The sequence below is a fragment of the Solanum lycopersicum genome, chromosome 2 (genome assembly GCF_036512215.1).
Source record: "Solanum lycopersicum chromosome 2, SLM_r2.1".
NCBI classification, from domain to species: Eukaryota; Viridiplantae; Streptophyta; class Magnoliopsida; order Solanales; family Solanaceae; genus Solanum; species Solanum lycopersicum.
Window position 1 is genome coordinate 65,590,104 of NC_090801.1, and position 13,212 is coordinate 65,603,315.

General features: G+C 32.5%; 2 protein-coding genes across 3 annotated transcripts; both read left to right on the forward strand.

Moving 5' to 3' along the window:
- The first annotated feature begins 1,351 nt into the window (after positions 1-1,351).
- Positions 1,352-5,601, forward strand: LOC101255549 (uncharacterized). 2 transcript variants are annotated; one of them, XM_026029564.2, is made up of 4 exons: positions 1,352-1,828; positions 3,477-3,952; positions 4,829-5,073; positions 5,169-5,601. In XM_026029564.2, exons 2-4 carry the CDS (start codon positions 3,501-3,503, stop codon positions 5,408-5,410), a joined length of 939 nt encoding a protein of 312 aa, XP_025885349.1. In that variant the 5' UTR covers positions 1,352-1,828; positions 3,477-3,500; the 3' UTR covers positions 5,411-5,601. The 2 variants fall into 2 exon arrangements, with proteins under 2 accessions (XP_025885349.1, XP_010316290.1); XM_010317988.4 differs by having other exon boundaries at positions 1,735-2,177.
- Positions 5,602-9,152: 3,551 nt separating this feature from the next.
- On the forward strand, positions 9,153-12,994 carry LOC101255257 (phosphoenolpyruvate/phosphate translocator 2, chloroplastic). The gene is made up of 8 exons (XM_004232263.5): positions 9,153-9,885; positions 10,556-10,708; positions 10,949-11,034; positions 11,325-11,409; positions 11,667-11,789; positions 11,882-11,959; positions 12,297-12,426; positions 12,564-12,994. Exons 1-8 carry the CDS (start codon positions 9,424-9,426, stop codon positions 12,638-12,640), a joined length of 1,194 nt encoding a protein of 397 aa, XP_004232311.1. The 5' UTR covers positions 9,153-9,423; the 3' UTR covers positions 12,641-12,994.
- The last annotated feature ends 218 nt before the right edge of the window (positions 12,995-13,212 follow it).

Sequence of the window (13,212 nt, forward strand, 5' to 3'; positions counted from 1 at the left end):
ACAAATATCTCAAATTTCTAAACACTAGTAGTTCTTTTTAGTTTTTGGGTCAAATCTCATTATTTGAGATTTACAAAAACACACTCTATAATAATTGTATGTGTTGTATTATATAATTTTTTACGTGATGAAATATTCAGTGAATATGAAAGTGATGATATGATTATTAATTAAAATGATGAACAATCAGCCGAAGGGTAAAAAAATCATGTGTTTTGTCTACCTCACGATGTATGGAATGATGGTTGTTTAACTAACTCCAAAACCATCATATTGCTTCAGTGTCATGGACACTACTTGTTATTTATTGCGACGAATATCCAATTAATTTGTAATACAAATTTATGATTGGTTTTAAAATTTTATGGATATAAATCATATCATTCAAAAAAGTGAAATATGTTTCTCAAATACTATAGTGAAATATAAGATAAAATTTCACTCAAATAATATTAAATTAATAATATTTATCAAAAATATTAAAAAATCTATAATTTGAAAGTCAATATAATAGTATATCCGCCTCTATTTGTCGTCCTTCGAGTCAATGCAAATATGTACAAAAACAAATGATCGATATTTGAAGTTAAACATTTTGCACAGTAACAATTAAATACAGTGACGTCAATTAAATTGCATATATCGACTAAAATAAAGTTTAATTAATTACATAAATATAGTGACGTCAATTAAATTGCATATATTGAATTATTGATTATTAATACTTCATCCGCCCATTTGAGGTATCACAAATATGTTTTAGTCCGTTAAAAAATGTCATCTTTTTCATAATAAAAAGAATTTACTTTTAAATGGTTATGTGAATGCTATTTGATGTTATAGAAAAAAGTTGAACGGGTAATAATCCATTTTGATTATTTTCATGCTGCCATTTAGATGGAAAGATCAAACTTATACCATCATATATCTACAATATACTGCTGAAAATTTTCAATCAACGAGTTGTGGTGCATTGATAAGACTGTTTCACCTGTAACTAGAGATCTCGAGTTTGAGCATTGATTGTGGAGAAAATCTTGTTGGAAACATCACCCCTAATAGGTAATGGCGGACTCAGAAATTTCTTAAAGAGTGTCTAGAAGTAACAACTTGTTATGTTAAAGGGTATCCAAAATAGGTTATTTAATCATTTCGTATATTATTTTACTTGTATATATGCTAGTTTTTTTCCGGCGAATTGGACACCCTTCACATTATATGGCTATGCCACTACAAATAAACCTGCAGAGCGCGATTCGAATTCAATTGAAGTTCCGATATGAATTTTAGAAACAGGTAGAAAACAAAACAAAAAAACTATCAACCATGTTAGAAATGATTTTTATATTCTGCTTTTACTACAATGTGATTTGTTTTCCGTCTCAATCTAGGCAAGCGAGAGAACTCGCTAGTTAATCATATTAAGCCAGATTTAGCCGAATTCGCTAGTGAAATTCAATTTGGTTAAATTGAATCAGCTAAATTAACAATTCGTCAAGCCATTTCTTCAATTGCAATCATAGCCACATTTCATTTGTTTCCCAATCTAACCAACTTTCAAATCCTAAAGCGCAGCCCAATTCTCTTTCAAGCAACACCAAATCGGCCCAACTTCCCACTCCCATACAATATTTTAGCCCAGCACCTCAATACAATTATTCTCACAGACCCAACCCACCAATACGAACAACAATACATTACGTATACCCCAGACCCCGCCTCGTCTTCTTCCTCGAACTCACCAGTGCGAAACCCAGCAAGCCCAGACCCCGCTCTACTCGCTCTTCGTACAGTATTCCGGCCTTCATCGTCGGTAGCATCGGCATCTGTAAGTATACTTCGCACAACTCTATGTAAATTCTTCGTCTCCGACTTGAGTGTTTCACTGTGCTCAGAAAAAAAAAACATGCTTGGTTTGTAGTTACTGTGGATTGTCATAGTATACCAAAAACTTAAAATTACCGTTCGATTTTAAAAGGAAACCAAACAGAGCACAAAAAGAACATCAAGAAAACATCTAGCCATTTTTCCATCTTCATATTTCCCAGGGGCTGAAAGCTGTTTTCATTGAAACTGAGAGCATAGAAGAATCTCGTACATCCTCTGTTTGATTTTGGGTCTTTGAAGTCGTTTATAAGAACACACATTCAGAGGGGTATGTAGAAAACTTGAAAAAAGTGAGTGAACAACTTTATACTCATTTATAATTCTGTTAAGTTATTGAAATCATGAGATAAGAACACTATGTTTGACAAATTGTAAACAATTCATAAGAAAGGACTTATGTTGAAATCAGCAGATGATACTAGCCTTGCTATATATTACATTGCACATATTCAATGAATTATATATGATGGCTGGATAGGACTATTTTCTCTGAGTGGCTAAATGACTGAGGTTAAACGGGTTGACTTATTTAAGGTCCAGTGTTTCGTTATGATGATATGGTATTTTTGGAGTTCTTTCTGATTGTCAGTACACGTGAACCCAGCTTTTCCTCTGGTTTTCTGGTGGTTTTTACAGGGGTCTGTCATAGAATGTGTTGAGAATTTGATCTAAAACTTATTGTTTGCATTATCTAGACGATGTGGACTTTATCAAATTGTACTTTTTAATGCTAAAAAGATGATCACTATTTCAAGTAATTAGCGTAGCGGTCAACAAACTGATAAAGTGGGTAAACTTTTTAGAGATTAGTGTCCAAATCTCAACATAATGATAAAATGATTAGGTAACGTTATTTGGTACTTGTATTGGTGGAAGGGAACAACCGTTATAGCTGATTTGAATGCTACCATTATAAGAAAGGCGAGATGAGACAAGTGCATTGAGGTGAGCTATGCTGAGGTATGGAGCGTCCCTTATGGCACGAGCTTGGGGGTAAGAGAGCAAAAATAATCATATTAATTAGGAGTTGAAGTGTGTCCTAAACTAGAAGCTTAATCAACCTGATGAAAGGATTAAAATGTGAGCAGTACTTAACTGTATTTAGATTGGCATCCCCAACTAGATAGGCAATTATTTGTAATCATTTTATTAATTTGAACTATTCAGAGTAGTAGAAGAGAGCACATTATCTCAATCCAGAGAAAGGATAAAAGGCCAAAACAATTTGTTTCCCTCCTTCAAAACTTGGGCAAATGACTTTTTTTTTTTACTTGATTTGAGTTTCATAGTACTCAAGGTTTGACACATTCTTTTAGGAAAAGGCGTGGGATAGTACATAGTTTCTAGAAGAAATAGTGCTCCTAATGCTAATGGGATGTAATATATAGCAAGCCTGTTATTCTTTAACTACAAGAAGCATTGCACATTTGGACTAAAGCTACAGGGTTGACCGAACCTGTAAGCTCTAGGCTTGACGAATTGTTAAGGTTACCGTTCTGTTTTTCAAGTTGCATATTTTATTGGGTTTCTGCTGTTTTCTTTTCAGCACTTTTGAAGCTCTCGAGTAATTATTGGGTTATGTTTGGCAGATAATTAAGATTCAACCATTCTACATGATTCTTCCAATTGACCCAGCAAATAAATTATCGTTTAAGCGTTTTATTAAAGATGGAGATTTGGTCATTGTGTACGAGAGGCACGACACAATGAAAGCAGTGAAAGTCAGTGAGGATGGGGTTCTGCAGAATCGTTTTGGTGCTTTTAAGCATTCTGAATGGATAGGTAAACCTTTTGGGTCCAAGGTTTTGAGTAACAAAGGTGCTTTTGTTTACTTGTTAGCTCCAACTCCTGAGCTATGGACGCTAGTACTGAGTCACAGAACCCAGATTCTTTATATAGCTGATATTAGTTTTGTTGTTATGTACCTGGAGATCGTTCCTGGTTGTGTGGTTCTTGAATCTGGTACTGGAAGTGGATCTTTGACGACTTCGCTTGCAAGGGCTGTTGCCCCCACTGGCCATGTTTATACCTTCGATTTCCATGAACAGAGAGCTGCCTCAGCTAGGTAAGACTCTAATACCTAGGAACTTATTTGTGGATTTACTGTCATTAAGTTGTCAATTGTTCTAGTTTGATTTCTACCAAGCTTTTGTTGGTTTTAAGTGCATTTACTATCCTTTACAGTCATTTTAGTGCAAAAATTTAGTTTTAGAAGATGTTTAAAACTCAGGTTGAACACATTTTTAGTTGTAGGGCACTCCTCAAGAGGTTATAAAATTGAATACTTCTTTTAAATGGGGCTCTTTTTACCGACGAAGAACATTTTCATGGGATTTCTTCTTGTAGCAAAATGTCTTTTTCTTCTTTTTGCTGCTTGATTAAGAAGTTCATCCATCCGTTTAAAAAGCAATGACATCCTTTCCTTTGTAGTTTGTTTAAAAAAGAATGACCTCTTTTCTTTTTTTGGTAACATTTTACTTTCAGCTTTTGATGACATGTTTAAGACCACGAGATTAAAGGGCAATTTTGTACATTTGACATAACTTTAATTTAGGATCACATGATTAAAAAATCTTCTTTATTTTCTAAAACTCCGTACCAAGTCAAACTAGACCAGTCTTTTTGAAACGGAGGGAGTATAAGGTTTCAGGAGTTGGCTCTAGAGTGCCACAGGAAAGCAACATCTTCCCATGCAGCCTTTATGATGTGAAAGTGTAATACTACCACCATGTATCATTGTGCACTAGCACAAAAATGTTGCAAGAGGAGAAAATTTGATCAACACTTGCCTCTTCGTGTAAATGTAACAACAATTAGGAAAAGCGTTCTTTTTCCAATCAGCTCCACACACCCATCTAAAAGACGTAGAATGAGAAAGAGAGCTCATTATAATTTTCATTTTATGTGAGTTTAACTCGGTGTTTAAAATTTCCGCATATAGGGAGGACTTTGAAAAAACAGGGTTGAGCAGTCTGGTCACAGTAGGAGTAAGAGATATACAGGGCGAGGGATTCCCTGATGAGTTTTGTGGGAGAGCAGATTCAGTATTCTTAGACCTTCCTCAACCTTGGCTTGTCATTCCTTCTGCTGGCAAAATGTTGAAACCAGATGGGGTATTGTGCTCCTTCTCTCCATGCATTGAGCAAGTACAGCGCTCATGTGAAGCACTCAAATCACAGTTTACAGGTAAGTTATTTTCCTGGAATCTTGGTCTCATTCAGTTTAAAACACTGCTATAGGAACTACAGACTCTCATGTGGCAAGTGTTTTTGATTTCGTAGATATAAGAACATTTGAAGTACTTCTTCGCACCTATGAAGTTAGACAAAAGATACTAGAGAGCTGCCCAGTAAATGAAGGAGATTCTATTGAGCGTCCTCCACGGAAGAGGAGGCAGGGTTCTGCTGAAGGAAGCAATGGGACTGAATGCTCCTCTTCTCCTGCGGTGGTGATTAGGCCTTCTGGTGAGGCAAGAGGTCATACAGGCTATTTGACATTTGCCAGACTCAAATGTTTTGTGTAATGTGTTTTGATGAATATCCAGTTCTTGTGGTCGAGTACACTGTTCGTTCTTTAGATGTTGTGCTTATTTTTCTTCTTGATTCTACAATTAGATATCAGACAATTTTGTCTTGAGATTTAACAAAAAGGAAAAGAATCGCTTCTATTCGGAGGGTATTTGTTTTTGGATATTATAAAACCTTTTTTATGTCACTCTAGGGAAATCAGAATGAACCACCATTGTTTATAAAGTAATATGAACTGACTTGGATGGATACTTGATTTTATATCCTTTTTTGGCAGTGAGGATGTATAGGTAAAATATCAACTTGGGGATTGTCAGGTTAATTTTCTGGAATTGCAAGTTTGCTTGCTATACATTATCAGAAGCATGTTGAATGTCAACTTAACTAGGATAAGCTATATTTTCTTTTCTTCTTGTTTTCACTTTTACTATATATTTCATTTTTTAAATTACTCTAAATTTTATATCTGTAGAAATGATCCTATTTTTTTAATTTTATTCAAATATATTTGCAAAAATTATAACCAAACACAACTCCAACTCCAAAAATTTCAAGCAAGTTGAAAAAAATATTTATATTAGTATGTAATAGTTCATATAGAAATCAATGACAATGATTATACATAAATATTATTTTCCTTCGTCTCATTTTATGTGACATCATTTCCTTATATGATAAGTATTATAAGGTATAATTTCTCTTTTATCCTTGTTGGTCCCACTTAATTTAGACATATTACTCTAATACATTTATGAGGAGAGAGAAAAGTGAATTTACTTTTTTGAAGGCTAATTTGATAAACATTTCGAAGTCTTTATTATTTTTACAATCCCGTGTCAGGTCAAATGTTGCCACATAAAATGAGACGAAGAGAGCATATATTATGATACGTTACTTTTTTTTTTTAAAAAAAAAAGCAGATTTGATGGTATGTTTGAGATAAAATTAGTCAAGTTTGATAACGTTGCTGATTTTTAAAATTAAAAATAATAAATCATATTTAAAAAATGCTTTCAGAACTTAAAATATTCAATTCCAAATTATTTATTTTTAAATAAGCTAAATTGTTAATAGTAATTGTGTATTAAGGAGCCGCGTTGTTTTAGTATATCAAACAATTGAGGAGAAATTATGGCTGGACTGAATATTGCATTTTCATGACTAACTAACTATATGAAAGCTACTGCACTAACATGCAAAGAGATGGAAATGAAGTGTGTGTTATGTTGAGGAAATTGAAAAGCCACGTGAATAGAACACCACATATCTTCCACTCCCTTAATTCACACGTGAGTTCTTTTACCTGTCAACATAAGCACCCCATCGATGAAAAATGTCATTAAGTTTTTTTGTTTTTACTTTATTTTTAGAAAAAATATATCTTTTTTTATTTTGTATTTCTTAATACTCAATATCCTACGTGATATATTACATAAATTTTATAATAATAATAATATATTCAGTAAAATTTAATAAATAGAGATTGAGATCATATATCTAAAATTTAAAATATTCTTTAGACTTTGTTGAGTTAAACTTTTAGAGAAGATGTATAATAAGTATTGTTAGTTAAGCTGATTTAGCATGTAGTTCCCAATCAAATACGAAATGTCAAATGCCAAATGAACTTTATACAAAATGTTGAAAGGGAAGGCCAATAAACTTTGTACAAATGTGGCAGAGGCTACTTTTCCTGCCACATCAATGCAGGTCAGCTCAAACATTTCTGACCATGCAAATAATTACTCTTCAATGTCATGAATCCCCACACGCCACTACTCCGTGTACACTATTTTCGTTTTAATTAATATATGTATAGAAATTTTGAGTGTCAATTATTTTTTTTTTAAAATTATTAATTACCACAATTCAATATTTTTTATAGTTTTATTTTTAATTTTTTATATTCAAATTCATTATTAAATTTTAAAAGCTTAAATCTCGAAATTAAAATGATACATCTAAACTTGAACAAAGAAAAACATAACCCAATAATTGGGTTAGGCTTAACCAAGAAGATCTGGTCCCTTATATTATGAAGGGGGGACATGGGTAACAGTGTAAGATATTTAAGGGCCAACCAGGAGAAAATGAAGAGAGAACTTTGGCCATCTTCTATCTATTTCTGTTTTATTTTCTATATATTTTTTAAAAAAATATACAAGTAATTATTTTGTAAAAATGAAGGCTCCAAAATATAAGGTGTCCCAAGCAATGACTTTATTGACCTAGGGGTTAAGATAATTATCCTCGAAACCCTACTCTCTACATCATCCTGCTCATATAATATTTTATTAAATTCCCATATTAATACTCTCAAAATAATATTTCGAAATTAATTATTATAAATCATTCTCTTTATTTCATATTAGAATTTTAAGCAATGCACACCTATTAAGAAAGAGAAAAAGATATAAAGTGACATCTGAAATTGTCCCGAATTTTTAAAAAGACACCTCAACTATGCGGGCGTCCTATTACCCCCTTAAACAATTCCGATAATATATTATTACATCATTTTTTTATCAATACCAGATTTTAAATAGCAAATGATTATCACACACCAATCATTGTGTGATACGTGTTAACTGAATTTGAAATATATATATATATATATATATATATTTATTTATTTATTTATTTATTAATTTTAAGTTTTATTTATTTCTCTCATACTTTTTGACTTATTTTAATTTTATTGCTTTAATTTTAATTTTACTTTAAATTCTTCATCTTTCGCTCCTACTTTCAAGCTATTCCTCCCTTCATTTTCTTTTTTTCTTCTTCTTTTTCACCTCCCACCCTCACCTCACCCCACCCCTACGTCAAGTTGAGCCCCTCCAATTTTCTTCTTCTTCTTATTCGATCAAATTCTCTTCTTTCAAAATTATACTATTTTTTAGTATTTGTGATATTAATAACAAAACTAATTATTTTTTTAAGAAAATTAAAATTATGAAGGTATCATCAATTAATTTATCTCATTTCATACAACTTCAAAACTAGAAATGATAATTTTGTAAGAATCAGAATTCTCCGAAAATTGAAAAAATTTAAGTGAAATTTGAATTTTAAAAAATAAATAATACCTACTAATCATCTTGAAATCTAGTGGGTTATCAAATTGTTCGAAATGTAATAAAATATTTAGATATAATTTTAAAGTTGAAAAGAGTTAAACTATTAGTAGTAAAAAAGAGAGGTGGAATTGCAATAAAAAATGAAATTGAAATTGAAAAGTTACCATGAAAATGACAATGAATTTTTGAAGAAGAAAGAAGAAAAAGAGAAAATTAATAAGGAGAAAAAGTTAAAATAATAAGAAAAACAAGAAAATATATTTTACAACAAAATAATTGCAAAAATAAAATTATATTCGTCTTTTAGTTTCTTCACGCTCTTTAAGAGAATGCATAAAGTCTCCATGTCAGGTGGACAAAAAATAATATAATAATATTAGTTCAGAATTATTTAAGGGGATAACAGTACATTTGCATAGTTTAAATGTCTTTTTAAAAAATCGGAACAACGATGTCAATTTATGTCTTTTCTCATCAAAAAAACATTAAAGGATATAATTTTATTTTATCGGTAGTAAAATCATAAAATAATAATTTTTTAAATAGTATAATTTACCTACTAAAAATATCAAATTCCATTAAAGGAAAAGACAAATATGGGTAATATTTCAACCCCTCAAAAATTTCAATTAAAAGAAATGACAAATATAGAATTAATATGAAATGATGAAGTAAAAAAATTCAATTATTTTCCAATAAAGAACATCTTCATCCTGCCAAACAGTCCACATATATAAAATGAGAGGGAATGCATATAATAATAATATAAATAGTAATGGTTGTTTCTCCTCCCTGCTAAAGTTGTGCAATATTCATTTTTTATCTGTTGCCAACATATAGATGTATAATTGAAATTTCAATGGAAGAATGTCAACCATCAATGTCGATATAAGCTGATACGAAATAGATTTAGCTCTCAACCATAAACCATGGGAACCTCTACATTTTACATGTCTCTTCCCACACCATTTCTAAAGCCTCAAAAACCTTCCAATAAAATCTTCATTACCAGTAGTAATAAGTTCAACTCAGCTCTTCAGCATTATGCTTTGCACAAGCCAAAAAGTTGTTCGATTCGAAAAACTAGTGTTGCTATTCTGGCGAAAAGTTCATGTAGACTGGATCTGTTCAAAGTGAGGGCTGTAGCAGAAAATGCAGGTGAATCTGAGGTTGTGAAACCCAAGGAAGTGATACAGACGCTTCAACTGGGCGCGATGTTTGGAATTTGGTACCTTTTGAATATTTGTTATAATATTTACAACAAACAGGTACTCAAGGTTTTTCCATTTCCGGCGACTGTTACGGCCTCACAATTTGGCTGTGGGACTTTGTTAATACTCTTTATGTGGGGATTTCGTCTTCATCCGATACCAAAAATCAGTAAATCTCAAGTTACTCTTTCTCCTCTCCGCTTCTTCATGTGTTTTATTTTTATTGTTATTTTGAAAATTCAGTATTTTCCTTTCTATCCTGCTTTGATTGCTGTTATTGTGCATACATCTTTGATCCTACTCTCCCCAGACCGATTACACACATGGCTGCTGTTGTTGTATTTTCTGGTATTTTGTTAACAGAGAATTTATTTCGTGAGAAAAACTTTACTCCCTCCGTTTCAATAAAAAAAATAATTTTTTTTGTTACATTTTAATTTCATCTTTTCACCTGAGATGATTAGGCTACGAGATTAAAGAATAATTTTGTATATTAGATATAACTTTAATTTGGGAGCATAGATTTAAATATCTTTATTTATTTTTTTTAAAAAAATCTCGTGTCAAGTTAAACTAAATCATTATTTGCGTACGGGAGCTACTCTTTTTAATACTTTTTAACTTCATGATACTTGCTTCGACGTCTATTGAACTTTACCACGCCAAAATTCATCAAAACACACTCGATATGTCAATATCATTATTAATTTTTTAATATATATATATTTTACACAGAAAATGACATCCAGTCATATCAAAAACACGTAAAACCATCCATTTTTCATATATGAGAATTTTGTTTTCAGTATGACTAACTTTCTTTGTTTTGATTTATATATTGAATTTCCAGTTTAAAGCAATATTCGCACTAGCTGCAATTCACACATTGGGTAATGTTCTAACGAACATCAGTCTTGGGAGAGTAGCCGTTTCGTTTACTCACACAATCAAAGCAATGGAACCATTCTTCACCGTGCTTCTTTCCGCGCTGTTTCTTGCAGAGGTATAAAATTTTTACAATGTTACCTCTTCATGATATATAACATTCAGTTGATTTGGCTTGAAAGCACTTTACTTGTTTACTAAACGCGTGATATAAGCTATAACCGCGTAGCATAACTTTATGGAGAACAGCCTCATGTATCTTTGATTCTGACGATCTGATTCTTATCCCTTTGAGTATTACACTAGAAATTCAGCTTATTTAGCATATATAATGATGAGCTTGTTGTGATCCACGTAGCGGCCATCTCCTTGGATTGTATCTTCTCTGGTTCCCGTTGTTGGTGGAGTAGCATTAGCATCAATGACAGAGGCCTCTTTTAATTGGTATGTCCCTCCCTAACTTTGTAAATTTTATCGTTTTGTTTCTGTAGGTTAGACCGGTCTATATATTGCTCTCTCCTTGTGCCTATTTTGCTGTAGGGGGCGGTTTACAGGTGTACAACCTCTGTAACTTCATGGTATATTTATGGATTGACAAGTTCTTATTAGAAGACTGCAATTTCCTAACTGTCGCACTATCTACTCCTGTTAATAGTTTTGCACAGTTATTGTTGTTACTGTGGGGTCTTAATAGCAGTTATACATTGATTCTGAACTCTCTGTCTTTGGAACAGGATAGGCTTTGGCAGTGCAATGGCTTCCAATCTGACTAACCAATCGCGTAATGTATTTAGCAAAAAATTCATGGTTAAAGAGGAGGTATAGACACTAAACATTCAGATGCTAGGAAAATAAATACTCAATTATTCTAACATCATAGGTATTCAAATTCAGCTATCTTACTTCTTATATTAAAAAAACAGTCGTAGCCTTGGGGTGTGGCCCTTCTCCAGACCCTGGTGAAAGCAAGATGATTTATGCACCGGGCTACCTTTTTTAGTTTTTAATTTATCATATTTGGTGAAGATGCAAATTTTGTCTTGTGAAACCATTAACTGTCAAAGATGGTCTAATAGGAGGCATTGGACAATATCAATTTGTTCTCTATGATCACAATCATTTCATTCATCCTTTTGGTACCTGCTGCCATTTTGATGGAAGGGATCAAGCTTACTCCATCCTATCTACAATATACTGCTGTAAGTAGTATATATTAACTTCCAGCCATGTTTGAAGTGATTTTTATCTTCTACTTTTACTACAATGTGATTTGTTTTCCGTATCAATCTAGGCAAGTCAAGGTTTACATGTCAGAGAGCTTTGTGTGAGACTTCTTTTAGCTGGATTCTGCTTGCACAGTTACCAACAGGTTAGTATCCTGTAAATTTACATGATAATCTGCTCTGTTAACTTTGGTTCTGTTTGCTTTAGAGCCTCCTGAAAAGTGAAAACTATATCACTAAGCATCATTATTCTGACTAGAAGCCGATGCCAGCCTTTTTGCAATATGTTCAACTGAACTGAGTATTTCCAACTCGGAGCACAGCTATATGTGTGAAAAAACATGATAATTTCTAAAAATTAAAAACTGTACCCCGTAATTGTAAAATGAATATAGTGCCAATAACCTTAAAAGTTGAACCCGTCAAATTTAAATACGTTAAATCCACGTTTCATTCTTACTTGATCTTTTTCTTTGTGGAAAGGTTTCATACATGATACTACAGATGGTATCACCAGTGACACATGCAGTTGGTAATTGTCTGAAGAGAGTGGTAGTCATTGTATCCTCAGTCATCTTCTTCCAAACACCCGTTTCACCAATTAACTCCCTTGGTAAATATTGATTCTCTACTTACTACTTTTTTTTTTTTGGAATCAAGTATATCAGTTTCTTAACATCTCTATTGATTGGTTGAGTGAATCTATCTATCAGTAATTATCTAGCTTGTGACACTGTTCAATATATTCAGGGACTGCTATGGCTCTAGCTGGAGTCTTTCTTTATTCAAGAGTAAAGAGATTACGGGGGAAGCCAAAAGATGCGTGACAAGTGAAGAAAGTTGTCAAATCCTGTAGTCATAATGCCCTGTAAAGAAAAGGTTAACCAAAAACAGGAACTCGTGGATTGGGTTCGAGTTATAGGAAGATTAGGTCAGGAACTAGCAAGTAGTTTGAGAATCCCTGTCAATAATGGAAGGATGGCAAAAGATGGAAGAAGATATTTAAAGCAATCGTTATTGCATTTCAAGATGTGTAATTTATACATTAGTGCAATACCAAAATCAACTACTAAGGCCTATGACTGAAACTGAATTATTCTGATCTGGCGGAAAATCATGTATTAAAACAGGAAACCCTTTCATATAGGAATATAATTTCAATCCTCTCTTCTTCTTTTTTATCGTTTGATCATTGTCGATCAGTCCTTTGTTCATACAATAATACCAAGGTCTTAATATGAAAACCATTAATCTACTATTTATTTGCGTTCTTCATGAATACTTTGACTTGAGTTATCCCTTCCATACTAATAGTGAATAGTTTTATAGAAAACCTGTATACCTCCGGGGGAGGAGTAAATTCTGCTTTCCCTACATGGAAGGAGTAAAAGTAATGCAT

Excerpts from the sequence above, each read along its gene's own strand:
- LOC101255549 (XM_026029564.2), top strand. The coding sequence starts at position 3,501 with ATGATTCTTCCAATTGACCCAGCAAATAAATTATCGTTTAAGCGTTTT. Across the intron at positions 3,953-4,828 it reads CAGAGAGCTGCCTCAGCTAG|GGAGGACTTTGAAAAAACAG; the intron begins GTAAGACTCTAA and ends TTCCGCATATAG. Across the intron at positions 5,074-5,168 it reads ACTCAAATCACAGTTTACAG|ATATAAGAACATTTGAAGTA; the intron begins GTAAGTTATTTT and ends TTGATTTCGTAG.
- LOC101255257 (XM_004232263.5), top strand. The coding sequence starts at position 9,424 with ATGGGAACCTCTACATTTTACATGTCTCTTCCCACACCATTTCTAAAG. Across the intron at positions 11,035-11,324 it reads ACAGAGGCCTCTTTTAATTG|GATAGGCTTTGGCAGTGCAA; the intron begins GTATGTCCCTCC and ends TCTTTGGAACAG. Across the intron at positions 12,427-12,563 it reads TTCACCAATTAACTCCCTTG|GGACTGCTATGGCTCTAGCT; the intron begins GTAAATATTGAT and ends CAATATATTCAG.